The sequence below is a fragment of the Chanos chanos genome, chromosome 6, assembly GCF_902362185.1.
Source record: "Chanos chanos chromosome 6, fChaCha1.1, whole genome shotgun sequence".
NCBI lineage: Eukaryota > Metazoa > Chordata > Actinopteri > Gonorynchiformes > Chanidae > Chanos > Chanos chanos.
The window spans coordinates 33,738,987-33,757,134 of NC_044500.1; the positions used below are offsets into that span (position 1 = coordinate 33,738,987).

At 39.3% G+C, this 18,148-nt stretch overlaps 2 protein-coding genes across 2 annotated transcripts; both read right to left on the bottom strand.

The window, feature by feature from the left end:
- Window positions 1-1,544: 1,544 nt before the first annotated feature.
- On the bottom strand, window positions 1,545-9,221 carry tnfrsf1b (tumor necrosis factor receptor superfamily, member 1B). The gene is made up of 8 exons (XM_030776587.1): window positions 8,623-9,221; window positions 6,777-6,876; window positions 6,274-6,399; window positions 5,917-6,075; window positions 5,613-5,706; window positions 5,282-5,523; window positions 4,884-4,967; window positions 1,545-4,510 (listed from the first exon to the last, which is right to left on the bottom strand). The coding sequence occupies exons 1-8, from the start codon at window positions 8,680-8,682 to the stop codon at window positions 4,062-4,064; spliced, it is 1,314 nt and encodes a 437-aa protein (XP_030632447.1). The 5' UTR covers window positions 8,683-9,221; the 3' UTR covers window positions 1,545-4,061.
- Window positions 9,222-9,226: 5 nt separating this feature from the next.
- On the bottom strand, window positions 9,227-18,127 carry si:dkeyp-61b2.1 (tumor necrosis factor receptor superfamily member 8). The gene is made up of 9 exons (XM_030776588.1): window positions 18,026-18,127; window positions 15,995-16,034; window positions 14,897-14,998; window positions 13,224-13,407; window positions 12,453-12,739; window positions 12,046-12,174; window positions 11,256-11,275; window positions 10,863-11,079; window positions 9,227-9,963 (listed from the first exon to the last, which is right to left on the bottom strand). Exons 1-9 carry the CDS (start codon window positions 18,074-18,076, stop codon window positions 9,749-9,751), a joined length of 1,245 nt encoding a protein of 414 aa, XP_030632448.1. The 5' UTR covers window positions 18,077-18,127; the 3' UTR covers window positions 9,227-9,748.
- Window positions 18,128-18,148: the final 21 nt, after the last annotated feature.

An 18,148-nucleotide genomic window follows, 5' to 3' on the forward strand; every position in this document is an offset into this window, starting at 1 on the left:
TTTGTTTTCTGTGGTTGTTGTGTATTGTTGTGTACTTTCTGTTGTTTGGTGCATACTTTCCTCTAACTTAAATTTTTCGATCTACTGGACACTTGAATTTCCCCGAGGGGAAATCTATCTATCTATCTATCTATCTATCTATCTATCTATCTATCTATCTATCTATCTATCTATCTATCTATCTACCTACCTTAATCAGTCAGGTTTCAAGAATGGCCACTCCATGGGGACAGCCCTCTTGATGTTCACTGATGTCCTCCAATCTCCTAGAGGCCACAGAGGTCAGTTCTCATTTGATCTCTTTGCTACCTATGTAATGTTAAACTACTAGATCTTGCTGGTGACTCTTGAGAGCCTTGGTGTCTCAGGGTCTGTATGACTGGTTGGGGTTCTATTAAGTGTGATTGTACTGGGTTTCATGGAGGGGACAAGTATCTGAACCATGGCAAATCTCAACAGGTGTGCCACAAGGTTCAGTGCTGGGCCTCTTCCTCTTTGCACCCCGCACTACCTCTCTTGGTCCATTTATCAAATTACATGTTTTTTCATGTCACTGCTTTACTACTCAACTCTACTTATCCTTCCCTACCACAGATAATATCATTGCAGCAAAGCCTGATGTCTCCAGATGATGGCAAACAATCACCTTCAGCTCAGTCTCTCCAAGGTTCCTGGTTATTCCTGCAAGATCATCCATCCGACATGACATCTCTATCAAGATAGGTTCATCCATGACAAGACCCTAGAAAGTTAATGAACTTCAGGGTAACCATAGATGACAATCTTGTGTTCTCAGTCCACATCAATGCAGTCAAACAATCATGCAGATATGTTCTGTACAATATCAGGAACCTCAGGCCATTTTTGTCCAAGCATCCAGTGCAGCTTCTAATCCAGGCATTAGTCAGGTCTTGTCTGGAATACTACTGCAAAGCTCTCCTCGCTGGCCTTGCCGGGTGTTAATCCATGTACACCAGAAGATTCCAAATGAAGCAGCTCACGCTGTCTCTCTCCAGTGGCTGCTTCCTGCATCAGGTTTGATGCTGGCCTTCAGAGTGGCCAGTGGAACTGCACCTGTGTACATCCAATCTGTAATCAAACCATACACCCATGGGCTCCTGCTCAGGTTTGCTTCAGCAAGACACCAAGCAGTACCAACTGTGTGTGGTTTAAGATCTTAATCTCTAATCTTTTCACACCTAGTTCCAAAATGGTGCAAAGAGTTGCCTCTCTCCATCACACACTCAGCCTATTTGTTATGCTCATTTGTTACTAGTTTTGGGCAAGGGCATTTCCAAAATAAAAAAGCATAAATTAAAGAGGAATTCAGTGAGAATAGGGCGTGGTGTACATTATATAAATAACATAATTTCTAAGAAAGGTTGTAGTATTCAGCTGCAGCTGATGACTTCTGAAAGAGCCTTTGGAACAATGTAGCTCCTAATAGAAAACATGCTTTCACTGATAAAGGGAGAAACAGAACAAGGTGTGCTTGGTCATTCCACTGCTCTGAATTTTTTATTGATAAGAACTGCTTTTGAAATATGAGGTTCCCAATGCCTGGTGGTAATATTCATATGGGTTTGCTTGGACAGGACAGGTTCAAAGTGAGACCACAGTCTGGTTACATGTACTTGGTGGAAAGTGTGGAGAGTGCTAAGATTAACCTACAGTAAGTGACTTCCTGTAGATGACCTGTTGCTTCTGTTTCTTGGACTAATTTATGAGAAATCACAACAGTAAATTTCACTCTCTGGCTTTTACACAGACACAATCAAATTAGTTCCCCTTGGTAAACACATGCAGGCAAAGCTTAAAATGAAAGATCATTTGCCATAGAACGTTATAAATCATGTGTTGATGACATACTAACTTGTTAGTTTCATTCTTACACAGCATCATTGTTCAGGGGTGATGAAGTTAAAACATACAATATTATATTGTGACACAGTACAACATGATTTTGGTTTACCTTACACGTGAATGCTGTATGTGACAGAGGGTATTACTTCACAAAGCTGTACATAGGACAAAAACTCCAGAACCACTTCAGAAGGTAATGCATACCTTGCACCTAACAGTAGCGAGCATTTGAGGTTACTGGGTTGTGGTTTAGCAAGTCTGAATATGTATACCAGAAAGAAAGTCCAAAGAGCTCAGTTTCCTGTAACACAACTCCCAGTTACAAGAGAAAATAACCTATTTCCTTTCAACTGAATGCTGATGCATGGCTTTCTGATCTCTCATAATCATGACATTGTTATTATTCTACCTGAGTGCTCCTGAGAGTGGTTTTATGGCAACATAGGAGTGGTTCAGAGTGAGTGAAGCAAATTTTCAGCAGGATGACCTGAAATATGTGTTGCTGATATTGGTTTTCCTCCTACAGATCAGAATTTATTTTTTCTGTAGGCCTCAATTTTCAGATTGTACTGTGCTGTCAAGAATCTCAGACCAGGTAAAACCAAGCTATAAAACAAGGGTGTCTAAAAATAAATTTGAGATGTTTGAGAGACTATGTATGTTTTCACAGTTACAAGTTCAAACCAATGTGCGCTGCACACTTCTTGAAAAGAACTAGCACCCAAAAAGCATTATAAATTGGCAATTGAATTAAGGTATGCTTCTCTGTGGTTTTTAAAATGTCTTAACACCTGTAGGAATCCATCCCCAGTTAGCAATAAGGAGGTGTACCCCACATACTGTTAGACAGCAGGCTATGAAAATCCTCTGATTTGGACATGGTTCACTAATGGCTCCATGCAATGCAGTAATTTGACAATAATCAGTAATTTTCAGAATGATTTTTCAGTTATGTACTCCACAACCCCATGCGAACTAACATATAATGGGAAATGGTGACAACATAGCAAAAATGAAAGTGACTTTTGGCAAATATATGCGGTCTACACAAAGATGGATATTTTACAGAATTATATGACATAAACATAAAACATTCATTAAATGGGTAGGTCATGAAACATTAACTAATCTTTGACTTGATGCATACCTTTGGAGTTCTACTATTCTACAGTACTGACCTATACGGTGAACAAACTGTATATACAGATTATGAAAACTGTGTCCCATGACTTTCCTGTTTTCTTATACTATATTCTTAACATAAAACTTAAAACAAACATAAAACAAAAAACAAGTGGTATGATATGTACAAAAAACACAACAAAAACATACAAATACAGTTTGGTTTATGTCTTGTGTTTGTTGGATCACTGGCACTTTTTAGCCAATATGTTCCTTGCATCAGTGCAAATAACTCTTTAACCCGCTTTCTTAATTCCTCTTGTCCTGATCCTGCAGTATTCAGGTTTTATCTATAAAAACCTTAATGCTGCACATTTTTCTTGTATTTAATTGAAATAAGAATCAGTCAGTTACACACACAGCAGTTTTTAAACCATGCACAAACCCTCAGCCAACAAACTGTGGCAAAAACCTATTTATAAAAATACTGCCTTTGAAATCACTGCTAAGGGCTAATATAGCAAGTACATTCAATACATCCCATTCATTTTGACACTGAGCTGAGTTGACCTCATACTTGCATGTGCTACAAGTGTAGCAGGAATGTCTGCCACTGGGTGGCGTCAAATCAGCATATTAACAAATGTGTTTGTCCACTTGAGGAACTTCCAGTGAACACTGTTGCACCCTTTTAAGTAGATAATGAAATGGAAATGTAACATGTTTAGTTAGCTTAGTTATTAGTCATATAGTCATAAGCTTAGTTTCTAATTGCAATAAAATATCTAGCAATCTAACATACAACCTGTGTTATTTAAAGAGAGAGAGAGAGAGAGAGAGAGAACAAGTGCTTAAAAATGTCCCTTTTTAGAAGGAGAACAAGTTTTTTGGTTCTTGTGACAGTAAATACAAAAATGCTCAACATCTAAAGGTTACTGCTGTTTCGCAAGCAGATGTTGATGCTGTAAAACTCCCAAAGTTTAGCAGTAACATGACATACTGGCCTTAAACTGTGTGACAGAGTCACTTCCCTTACTCTGAACAGTTGATGAAATAACAATTGTGTCTTGATCTTCTCAACACACGCGCTTTCCACTTTCCTGTACTGCTTGGCGGGCATCTTTGCCACCATCCTCCTGGCAGGGAACAGAGACCTCCTCCTGAGACAGCGGCAGCTGGGGCTCAGGTTGTGTGGAGCATGTGGAGGGACTGATGGGTACAGAACAGATCCCTGTGGCTGATTTCACCTTACAGTTAATGGTGGCAGTGATGTTCAGATTGACATATGAACTGTGTTCTGGCTGTTTTTTGATCACACCATCCTGGGTGCTTGTACAGCAAGGCCAAGCCCCGTTGTGTTGCTCCGATTCAGCCTGGCTCTCAGTAGAGGACACAGAGGTGTCTTTGTGTGATTTACCTACCAGGGGATGAAGCTCAGGGGAGCTACCCAGTTTAGAGTTATGCAGATGTTGATTGGCTGTTGAGCTGAACTTATTCACCTCCTTGATAGGTGTTTTAGTTGTATCTGTACAGGAAGTGAAAAATAGCTTTGTTATTTCATTGTGGGGAGGAAATAATATGAGATATGTTCACACTAGTAATAACATCCACTGTATTTTTGCATCACCTGAAGTCTGCCAGACAACAAAATAAGTCTTGAAAGATTTTCAGAGTGATGAAATTACACTGACTGCTACATTAACCCATGAAACAACTAAAACATGGCAAGGCTGTGCACCAGTAAGAGATTACAGATGGTTGAAATTATCATAGTGCAAATGCAAGAGTAGGCGACATTGTGCAGTAGTTTTTTGTCATGTAATTAACAGGTAATCTTCAAGTCTCTGATGTGGGCAAAATGATTATGTCACACAAGTACAGAGATTTGCTGGCATTACCTTTCTTGCGACAGCATATGTATAAAGTTACCACCACAATCAGTGAGAACATCAAGAGTCCAACAAATAATCCTGAAAATAAACCTGAAAACACAGAAACGGACAGAGCAAGAAACAGAGAAAAAAGAAAGAGTGAGGCCGATGAGAAGTTCCACAGAGAAGAAGAACAAGAAAAGGCAAAAGGGAAGTGAAAATGTAAGTGTAATGCATTGGTTTAACATACTTAGCAAAATTTTATGAAGTAAACCAATTTCAATAAAATCATTTCGTCATGTAGGGCTAGACAGGCTGGTGTAATGATGGCATTAAAGTTTGTGAAGACACTCTTCAGTGTGAAAATGTTGTCGTGTTCCAGTCATATCGACAACACAGTCATTTCCATGTAGGTTCATATTTACCAATGGGATAAAACTGTGAGGTTGCACGGGATCTCAATGAGTCAGTGGTGCTTGGTGGTTCTCCAGTCGATTCCAGAGGAAACAGTGTGGTGGTACTTATAGTGCCTGATACATTTTGTGCAGTGGACTGGATGCTGCTCCATAAAGCAGACTCAGCTGTGCTGTGAAGCAGACTTGGTCCACAAATAGCATCTGATGTGGAGCTGCCAGCAAACTTAACTGTCCTTCCCAAGGATTTACAACTAAGGAGACAATACACACCAAGACACGTCAGTGTCATACGAATGACATAAATGTGTCAGTGTATGTGAACCATCTGTTACCAACTTACTCAGTGTGTGGTTTACAGGTAAGTAAATTGGATGACTGATTGGAGAAAGTTCCTTCAGGGCAGACTTCACATTTCACATTTGAGTTTGGTGTTCCTGCAACAATCATCCATAACCGTAAGCATGCACACACAAACAAATACACTGACAGACAGACAGACAGACGCACACACACAGATAAGATACAGCAAATGCTTCCCTTAGTGCACATAGGCACTCTCTAAAAGAGAAACAGAGCTTGTTTAAAGGATGTTGTTAAATTTAACTCATAATAGCAGTGGCAAAAAAATCAGCCCTTTGCTGTACCTGGTTGGCTGACTCCGTGGCCTGGGGGGCAGGATCTATATTTTCTGCACTCTTCACAGGTTGGTTTGTTGTATCCAATAACACAAAAATGTCCATTTTTGCATACACATTGGGCATTGGTATCTCCGGAACAATTCTTGGCATACTCGAGGCCTTTGTCTACCCAAACATTTAAAATGAAAGTTTGTAAAACGCTTGAAACACACATTCATTCATAAACAGAAGCACACACATACACACACCAAACAAAAGAAAGGGGAAACATTAAAGATAGTAAACACAAAACACAAGAAATGAGAATTCTTTTTAAGATGGTTAAAACAAACATACAAGAAAAAAATCATCAGGCAAACCTACGTCCAAAACATCTTTTACATTTGAAGCAGTTGCGGTAGTAATTCATTCCTTCCATATACGTTTCTTGCCCACACGGCTCACAGACTGAGTCCGTCTTAGATGTGCATTCAGTTTGTAGATGCGTTCCTGTAATGACATTAAATTACATTCACAGCTACTTTTTGACTGTGTTATACAAGACTGAAGTGAGATAAGCTGTATACTAACAGACCTCAAATTTTGTGTTCCAGTTACTACATGTAAGAATGCTTTGCAGTGTAGACTAGGAATTTGTTCTGCTTGTTTTTCAATAGATTGTCCAGGTGCTCTACACAAAAGAAGCCTAAAAAATAAACACAGTGTCTGACTAGAATATTTGACTAGTGGCTGAGAAACTCAAGCACATCTGGGTTGTCTGTTGGCTATAAGGTATACACCAAGACAGGATTTAAACCTATGTATCTTATTGCCGCGGGAAGAATTTCTAGAATTCACAGCAATTCATGCTGTGGATTGTGTCTTACCCGGTTTGCATTTACTGCAGCACCTCTGTACCGCTTCAACATAGTACTCAGTCCCATTATTCCGACAAGATCCATCTGAGAAGTATGGCACAGTGTCTAACTGCAGATCATAAAGGCAAGAATTCAGACACATTCACAGACCCTTCATCATACAAAGAGTGAGTCCTACTGCTACCATTCATATGGCAACAGCACAGAATTTATCCCACCACAGTTTTCCAGTTTATCATTTTCATAGGTCATGCTAGACCAAAATCCCTGATTCAGATAGCTGGACATGCAAATAGTGAGAACTGCTGCTAAGAACAGGCAAACACATTGCATAAATTGTAGCTTAGGATAAGCTGACAATGCAGATCAAACCAAATAGGCAATGCTGTGGCTGCCAATGAAAAGAGCAAACTGAGAAGCTGACATGCAGCTACGCAGCGTTCAGGAAAGTAAAATGTACAGGGTAAGACATATGAATTTGACTAAATTGAATGACTGTAAAGAAGTCGCAAGGAGATTTTATTGAATTTTCAGATTTAAAGTAAGGTTAAGAAAAGCACTTTGAAAAACAAGTAATGAAGATTGAACAAAAAGAACGGAGCAAAATCACTGACACAAATACAAATGAAAAATAATATTTTAGTATATCAAGATATGATCATAGATGATACAAAATACGTGCAAAATCACTTTAACAGTTGATCTCTGAACGGAGGGAAGAGGAGATTATAGCCAAAGAGTAAGGCGGGAGGCCTCAAAGGAAGCGGAGGCTGAGACGAATGTTTACTGAGAAAATGGTCTGTCTTCTACCAGCTTTACTGTTGCAAGAAATCTTCCCCTTATCTTCAGCCTAGCCCTAGCCAGCTCATTTATCAGGGTCATTTCCGACACCTGCCATCTTTACAGGAACACCACACCCCAACAGATCAATTCGTGAAAACACCACATGCACATGAGGAAGTTTCGACATGCGTCAAATGCTGTGTCATAGATTTAGGCATTACTTTCAACATTCCTCAGTTGTCGCACGTAGACGAGGTTTTGATATTGGAATGGGGGATGTTTCTGCAGCTCCAGATGAACCATACATTTTGTACTTTATCAGACAAAATATAAACGTCATGTGTTTCAGTAAAGCTTTGCCGGTAAAGTCCTGAACAAAAACAGCAACTCTATGCCGGGTATTCAGTTGACGGTATTGTTAAAGAAAGAGATGTTCTACATCAACACTGACCTTAAAACAGTGTATTGAAAATTTGTTACAGTGTAGACCCCTGAACGCCCCCCATCCCGCCCCCTTCAAATAAACACAGTTAGGACAGCGTGCATGGCGTCGTACACAAAACTGAAGTAGCCTGATTACAGCGCTCAACATAACAACTATGCTGGCGCCTACAATGTACTTAAACCCCCGTGCATGTAAGTAACTGGAATCAGGACGATATAACATGTTATTTCTGTATTTTTTTTAATCGAGGGCCATGTCGTGGCACGAAAGTATTCTGACATCTCCATGAAAAAAGTTAAGACTGATTTAAGCTTCTCAACGTTATTATGTCTAGACGCAATGGTTTGAAATGTCCTCTCAATATGAGTGAGAAGGCACTGTTCCACCTACACACACCTGTCCCGAGAAAATGTCTCACGCACAAAAAACTTCACTAGGAAAGTTAAAACAACCTATACAATGTCGAACATGAAGAATATCTCATACAATACGTATGTAATTTTAACATACATTATTCAATCTCCGTGAAGTCATGCCGCTAAAAATTGGCAGCGATAAATTATGAATCGCGGTACAACGTCACAGTAATATCGAGACAATTTGACAAACTAATTCAGTGTTTCCTACCTTGCACGCAACAAGCCACACAACAGCCGCAAATACGAAGCTCCAGATCGTCAACATCATAATGCGTTTTTGATTTGTCTCACACAACAGAGTTTTACTTGACCACCGCTCAGAAGTCTCCCGGAAATGCGACAGTATCAAATTACATCTCTGTGTGGAAACGTGTCTTTTTACAGCTGCTGTCGAATCAGCTTTACTAACTAATTTCTACATATTCCACCTCACTAGAAAACGTAACTACTTATTTCATATCAGCATGTAAATTCTAACTCGCTCCGTAATACAGTAAATATTTTTCTTTTGAGATCGAGGGACTTGCGGCGCAGAACCAAAAATGGGAGCACTTAGCATTGCAATGTACACAGCAAAACGAGGGGTAGGCTGCTTCCTTTCAGAAGGGGGACTATATTTGTCAAAAGGTTACAGCAGAAATGGACACTGAAATGAGACACTGTAATGAGGTTAATGAAAATGAAAACATATAGCGTGGTACTCATATGTTATGCAGAACTGGCGCACTATTACATTTTTTGAGTCATTTAGACTCAGATGCACTACTTGCCACATCATTTGTTGTCTGCACTATTTAAATGACTTGCCTTATTACTAAGCGAAGCTGAGGTATTTTAGATTAGCTTGCACTTGGCAAGCACTTGCATTCTTTATAAATGTTTTTTATTTCTTAGTTCTCATTTCTTGTGCTGCAAATCCTTTCAGATGTCACAGTGTGCATTGTACCAGCTTTTGAGTACGTTGAACTGGGAAGTGAGAGCGGACCGGAATTAAGGGCACTGTTCTTACTTTCTGAATGCATATTGCATATTCTGCACCAAGAAGTTCTTCAACCTTTACAATAAACATGCAACACCTGACAACTCCCGCCCAACACACAAACACCCACAACCATACCCAAACAAATGCATGCAACCACGCACCCACGTTGCATGGTTGTATCGGTGAACATCTATAAATAAATAGATCTTTGTTGCAAAAGTTCTGATTATTATAATGTCCATTACAAGAAATGGGCATACGGACGTCTTGCCTCTCTTCCCACTAAGATCAGTCCCATTGTTGGTGGTGGGGCTTTTCACCCGGATATCTTTTGCTTTATTCTCCATTCTTCTCACTTGCTGGTGGCTGGAATGGGAAAACTGAGTTCTTTGCCCTCCTCCTCCTGTGTGCCTAGCCTCACTTGTTCATCCTGCTGAGGGTTGTGGGACTCCTGTTGCGGAGTGCTGATGAGTGGACTGTCCTCACCAGGCTCTGGGGCAGCCTCCTTTCTCTCTGGTGAGTTGGCACCAAGGATCACCATCCCTGGGGAGTAGATGAATATGGATCCTGCAAGAGATCCGAGCAGCCATGATACAGGGAACATGGAATGAACATTACAAAACTAATGCTTAAAGTGCAGATCATAAAACTCAGTCACTTTCATCTATGATTGTTAATATCACAATAAAGCTTCACAAGAAAAACCAAATTAATTTCCAGAAAGATCCATTAGGTTAAAACGGGGCCAAAACGTGGTGGGTCCACCCACCATTTACTAAATACTGGCTTCCTGCATTCTTGTTCAGCTGACCTATAACCTAAAGTGTAAGGTCATATTGTGCTTGGAAGTTGTCTTTACAGGATATCCAAACCCCAGATTAAATCAGGGGGGCTTTACAGTAAACATTTAGAAAAGAAAGAGAAAAAAAAACAGAACTAGAGCCAACAGGCTTGGAAATGAAAAGAAATGGACTTCCTGACAAAAACATAACAGCCTTAACAAAGAACTGAAAACAAACACCACAGGGCATTGTTTGATACTTTGCCGCTTTTCCAAAGTCACTGTTTAGTTCAGTGACATAAACATATTTTACATTTTACATCTTAAACAAGCTAAACTGTCCTATATACCAATGCATTCAGGAAAGTTCACAAAAACTTTTGCAAATTAACCAGAATTCCCCAACTGAATGCTCTCAACACTTTCACCACACTGACATTCAACTCTCACTTGTGACGATTTCATGGTGACGCCCTTTACATAATAGTAGAGAGTAGAAAGGTCTGAAACCACAATTAGCCAACCAATCAGTAATGCACATGCAAAAACAGCATATGCAACCTTTTTTTTTTTTCTTTTTTTTTTTTTTAAAGATCATACTTTATTTGCAGAGCCACAAGTCTGTGCATCTTCACAAGTTAAACATTATGCACTGGAAATTGACAGTAGGATACGTTGGACTCACCTACTGTATTTGTGACACTTTCTCCTTTCCCACTGTGCTCCATTGTGACTTGCTGTACTTGACTGGGGTAGGACCCCGTACCCTGACTTTGAGGGCCTTCTCTATGTTCACTGCCCAGTGGAAACTGCGCCTCCACACAATGATTCCTGTCTGTTTGGGGTTGGTGCTCTGACAGACCACAGTTGCCTGATGGATTCTCTTTATGGTTATGCGCTTCCTACAGTGAAAGGAAAACACAGTAAATTCAGGCTTAAACGGAGCTATTAACATGCAACGAGTCTGACATGATATGCAGGAAATGTGTAGGATGTCAAATGCTGTTGAGGATGTGTCATTTAGCATGTAGCTAAATTAAGCAATGACCAAAATAAGGTATGCAATGCATGTACTTACATATTTCCATAGTGGTACATCTAAAGGAAGCAATAGAGAGAAACAGGACTCAGTTTCATGAAGACTAGGCTCCATTATAGTACTGTAGCTCATGAAGCTCTACTACGGACACATCAATAGAGTACTGTTTTGTGCAAAACCTCGAAAAAAAAATCTTGTAAAACTGTTTAGTTGAAATTGTTGCTCTAACACCAGGTTCTGTATTTTATTCTATCATTAAAATGTATGGTAAATATCAATAAACACTTTGCTCTTAGAGGTTTGGAAGGCCAAATGTACCAGATCCTTTTCCTCTATGTGATAACGTAAGAGCAAAGAGCTTGTTTTTTTGTTTGTTTGTTTTGTTTAATTTAAGGCAATGTTTAGCAAAGGCGGGCACTATTACATAATTCTCTTCTTATTCTTTATACTGTTGTAGTGTTACGTTCCTCTTCTGATTATTTATATATTTTTTCCAACAGATCTGAAAATGCATCACATCTGAAAGTTCAGTTGGTCCTTACTTATAACCACAGGTCATTCTGAAACAGTCTGACTATTTGACTTTGACTATGTAGTTGACAACGAGAGTTTCTGTTATATGGTTTACAAGAAAGGGTGTGATAAGGTGGATTCCCAACAGCGTGGAACTACACTTGACTCTACACTACTAATTTTGCATCAGAATGAAAGGGTTGAGTTACAATAAAAATTGTTGTCTTTAGATGCAGTTTTCAAAAATAGACTCTTCAAACTAGTTGCAGTTTTGCTTGTCTTAGCAAGTGTGTATGTGAAAGCAAGGACATATTACCTATCCACCGCAGTGTGTTCTTTAGGTTCTTGCTTTTGCAGCACTTGATGCAGACAGCCAGCCCCACTGACAGAACAAGTACTACAGGGAGTACTATCAACAGTAACTGCTGAGATGGACGCAGATCAACTACCTCGAGAGAGAGAGAGAGAGAGAGAGAGAGAGAGCGCGAGAGAGAGAGTGAGTGAGAGAGACAGATATGGTAGCTTCCCTATCTGTATTGAAATCACACAGATCTATTCTTTGCCACCATCACTAGGTCTAATGCATTAAAGTCTCTTTCAAACTAAACAAACCACTCTCCCCTGGTGGACAATGAGGATATTACATTTTTTGTCAAACTCTGCTGGAGAAATCATTTTTAAATCAACCAAATCTGAAAGGGGTGTACTCTGCTGATGACGTACCCTGTGTATCAGGGTTTGGATTTGTGCCTGTGGAGAACCTCAGGTTTGCGTCTCTGGAGATTCTCTCAGTTGTGTGGGATTTTGGATAAGAGACACCTGTAGAACTGAGGAAGGTCTTTTCAGATACATATGGACTGGTGGTCTGACTGGGAAGGGACTCTTTGCTATGACTTTTTGAGGACATAGAGGCAGACACAGAAGTAGTACTCAGAGATTCGAGATGGCCACACTCAGTATCCTGTGTTCTTGTTCCTTCCTTTATCACAACCATTCCTAATTTGGAACAACTGAGAGAGAAAAGAGAGAACAGAGAGTCAAAAGGAGATAAGACATGCATTATCATTATATTCTCACAGTGCCAAGGTAATTCAGATACACAGACTTTCCAACAATGTTCTGATGGTTACTTTTAAAATGGTGATATCTGAATGGTGAAATGTGAATTTCATTCTGCATCCAGCAGGGGGCAGTTAAGAGACAGAATTGTGGTATTTACAGGTAGACTAAACTGAGTGCTATTCGTTTACTGATAACAAAACTCAAATAAAACAGATTATTGCTTTTTATATTCTTTCATTCCCATGTCATTAAAAGGAGTATCTTTTTGTTGGCTGAAATAGACGGCAAATGACAAAAGACATAAATAAACACTTAGACTGGGTGAAGAGAGACAGAACAGGACTAAGGTGCAGGACCGACTTCACATCTGATGGGAAATGAGTCTGATGAAGACATCAGCCTGATAGGAAGAGGCAGGACCATAGTACATACTTTGTGTGTATCTTGCACGATTTGGCTAAAGAGGTTACACTGGAGTATTGGCCTGGCGGACACGGCTGACATTTCCTCCGGCATGTAGACTCCACTGAACTGGAACAAAAGTAGCCTTCCTTACAATGGCAGTGCTGATTAGTGGTCCAGGAACAGTTTGTAATCCCTACCAGGTTGTCCGTAGCTATGGTCAAACAGATGAACAGACAGACACAGAGAAAAGAACCCACACCCAAAAAAGAATTCATGAGCATTGTTATCGGAAATGAAAGTATGGATCTCCTTCTAAATGTCCAACAAAATAAGTCATCAGCATTATACATTGAATATAATTTTGAATGTCTTGTTATAACACATTTGTAACCACTGAATTAAAACAACAGGTAACATTACATAATACTGTGCTGTATATATACTGTAATAGGAATAATGGGCACAAACAAGCATTGAAATGATATCTTCCTTTATATTTTCACATACCCTATGCATTCTATGTGTTCTTGCTGTAAGCCACTCAACCTAAAAGGTATACATGCCTTCAGCAAACCGGGTATGCTTATCCAAACAACACTAAAACTGCACTCCTCAATGTAACTGAAATTCTGTGACTCAGTGGTGAGACAGTTCATGACCCTTTTTTAAAGGTGTGATTCAATATTCACTGGGCTCCCACAAATACATGTAAGTAAGTCTGATTAAAAAAGTAAACAACAAAAATACTTTTTAAATACTTTAATGGATAAACTGAATACAAATTCACTGTCTTTGTTGGACCATTCTCTTTTTGTGTGTGTAAGGTCTTTAGACCTTACCTTACATTTACTCACTATCAGGCCCGTGCCACTGTGACTTTTCCTTGAAGTGGTCATCCAACAAACATCATTCAAGAACAAAAACAAATTAGGCTGTGTGGGTCTGATCATTCATCCATCCACCATTCAGAAAAAAAACAAAACAAAACAGAGCATGAAAGGATTCAAGGGGGAAAGACTGGTCGCCATAAAGAGCATTACCATCTTTCTCAGGTTTGCCATAGGCCACCTGTGTAATTCACAAAACTGTTGGAAGACTGTTTTGTGGGTAGATGAGACGAAACTTTTCTGGCACAGATGAGTTTGGTGAAAAGAAGTACTGCATTCCACCAAAAGAACCTCAAAAGAAACTCAAGTAAACAGCAGAATGACTGAAAAACAAAAAAACAGTAGAATTTTCTATTGACCTAGTAAAGGTCCTGAACTTAATCCAAATCAAAGGTTGACTATACAGGACATGACATGATCAAAGGATATGACTATAAATGAGAATTTCATACAACACAGCTCGAAAATATAGATTCTGTGAAAAAGAATGGACCAAAAAAAACCCACTAATACAACGGGCAGGATTTATAAACATGTCTGGGAAACTTTTGTTGGAAGACACTGCTGTTATAACTTGACACTACTGAACTAAAAAGTTTACATGCTTTGCACAACAAAGACAGTGAATGTTAGACCTGTATTCGCTTCGCTTGATCTGTTCTTATATATAAATTAATATACATATAGACAATCTGTGTGTGTGTGTGTGTGTGTGTGTGTGTGTGTGTGTGTGTGTGTGTGTGTGTGTGTGCGTGTGCGTGCGTGTGTGTGTGTTTGTGTGTGTGTTTAAAAGCAACCAAGAAATGGACATACCATCACAGTGGTTGCACTTTTCACACTTGGGTCTTCCCTGTCTGACGTAACAATAATAGTTTTCATGACACCTTACACAATTGGAATCATTCTCGGGCAAACCTGCAAGGAAATAACAAAGGACATGTTAGCTATTCAGGGCTTTTGTCTCTGCATATATCTTTTCCAGGAATTTCCTATGTTTACTCATTACACATCTGCACCTTGGAAACATGACTTAGAGTGTCAAAGCTAACATATGACTAACAATCATGAACAATACTTAGTATGCATCTGTGACTCTCTGGTATTGACTAATATATGGGAATCAAAGGAGGGGCACACATAATGAAAGAACACTGTTTAGTCTGTCATACAGATGTGACTATCACACAAACATAGTCACTACATGTGACATCCTTTCCCCACCATACTTTCTATATATGTGTATGTATGTGGTCTGATCAGCAGAGGAAGGAGGCTTTAAGAGAGGGAGATGAGTACTGTGGACTGCTGAGCGCCTCATCACATCCACTCTTTCCTGATTAACTAACAATTCTATTTGATAACACGCCAAATGTCATGATGTCAGTACAGCCAAATCATGTCATACAGTTCAAATGAACTATTACAACATCTCTATCAGACAAGTAATACATGTCATAAAATAAGATCATTTGCTTGCTTTTGTGATCTTTGAAGATCTTCAGGTTTTCCGACAGCTGATTCAAACAGTTCACAGGGAGTGGCGAGACATTTGGAAAATTCAGGGAGTTACTGTCATTTTATGGATTTTCCACTACGCATACAAAGCTTTCTGTTAAGAGGCATGCAACCACATATTTTACAGAGTACATTTTTCATGTTCTGAGGAGGAGAAATGTTCCTGGGGTAGAAAAGGGGAAGTCTTTGTATTAGGTTGTGAGGTGGGCGAATTGATGAGGATGTAGATTTTCTTAACCACATCAATAGCAAAAAAGAAAAGAAAAGAAAAGAAAAAGAAAAAAAATGGTTCCTTCGCATTCAAAGATAAAAGAAAAATGGACTCCATTTTGATCTGATATGCACAACACAATCCACTATAACTGATACATGAAAAATATGCATGAGGTAACTTACCAGGTCTGCAGCAAGTGGAGGGGGTAGAAGAGCACACTGACTGTAAATGAGAGAAACACAGATATAATGAGAATGTGTGGGATTTACATGAAGGATCCGAAAATCAGATGGATTGCTGAGTAGATACTTGCTCAGCTCTCCTACAAAGAGGACACAAGTTTGTGCTGTTATGGGTCACTTAAGGACACCACTTGTGAGAACAGGATTTGTTGTCAGTGACACTAAGTCTGAACCTCAAAACTGTGATGCTGAATGATAGCAAAACATGTCACAGGTTTCTCTTATAACCATTCCTTAGGCTTTAAGCATACAGGGCAAGTGAATTAGCAGACACCCACGTGCTCTTTTGGGAGACTTTTGGAAAGTCCACTTAAATAGTGACAGAATGCGAACTAAACAGAATGAGTACTAGTCACGTTTGAAATATAAATATAGAAGGATCAGCTTGAGCATATTTGCCCTTATGAATGTTCAGCTCAAACCATGTCCCTAAAAAAGGTTACCATAAACAGTAGCTGTCAATGATTAGACATAAGTAAACTCCAGTTATGTTAAGTTGCATTGATGTATAGCAGGCTGTACTGTTCAAGCACAATGAGTGCTCACTGGGTGCTGTTTTGTTCATGGAAACCTCTCATATAACAAACATGACACTGGTCCAAAGGTACCAAAACTGTTCCTATTGCTCAACTTTTGTGTTTATCCATAGCAACTGGCTGCGTGATAGAACTGTAACCACAAACAAACAAAATTCCAAGAAAATCACTTCTCATAGGGGGGTTTGGGGGGGTGGGGGAGATGAGGGGGGGGGGCATGTTCGTGTCACAGTACACAGTTAACAGATGTTGGTGTCATTTTCTCTCAGAATGCGTCAGAGCAAACAGATAGCAGAAGATTTGGATGAAATGTCAAAGTTGATGAGATCTATACAGAGTGTTTTCATCACATCTGGGACATGGTCAGTGCAGAGAAAAAACCACCAACCACTCAGAATGTACAGCACACAAAACCTGTGACTGAGAAAAAAGTTAAGTTTACCAGTGACAATTAAAAAAAAAAGTCACAGAAATTTCAACATTGTTACTTTCGACTCAGTAATTGGTCAAGAGACACAATGGACAGTACCCAGGGGAAAAAACGTAACAAGGAACAACTACATTGTAAAATGTGTGTTGACACATGTTTCCTGTCTTTCGTCGTTAATACTCTGATCACATTCTCTCTCTCTCTTTTTTGAAAACAAAATGCAAGTGATGTAAGTGTCACCGATACCATACGCTTCCATGACAGTGAACACCTTCCAGTCTTGCCAAGTATAAAAGTTCTTTAAATAGACAGAAAAACAGCAACAACGTAAAAAAAAAAAAAAAAGAAGTCGACATGTGTGAAGTTTAAGGCTTGTGGTATATCGCAGCTCTTCTCTTCTCGGTAGCGAACGGTGTTACCGAGCACTTTGTGATTCATGTCAGTATATGATTATCATCCCACTCTGAGATGGCCAGTTCAAAAACGCACTGCATGACTAAATGCGGGAAACCGCATCTCTACATCTTTGCGGCCAATTCAAAAGCCATCTTTATGCGGTATTATCAACTGTTTAAATGCCACTTTTTCCACGTCAAAAATTCCAAGTTAAACATTTGACGACTGACTACAAAGGAAACCCTAAAACGAGGAACTGCTTTGGTTTTTCATAGTGACTTTTACGAGGATGCAAATCCCATGACAGTGAAATCCACCGCAAATTTGCAAACATATATTCATTTGAGCCAGGTCAGCTGTCCGTCCAAAGCACATCTAGTGCCCTTTACTTTCGTCATTTCGTAAAGGTTACAATGCCAATTATACACGGTAATTGGCTTAAACGTGAGAAACTTCATGATTACAGATGGAAAACGATCAGTTACACGGTATCGGTACTTCTTAAACAAGAAATGCTGTTCAGTTTCAACTAATACATAAAATAAATAATCTTTCGGATGAATATTCAATTTCAAATGTCAGCGAAATAAAAAGGTAGCTTTTACTTACCTGGTATAAAAAAAGAAACGTCATCAAAGCCCGATAAGGAATATTATCCATAGTGACGAAAATCGCACCATAAAGTATGAATTACTACTCGGACCCAAAAAAAAGTCGCCAAATAACTTTAAC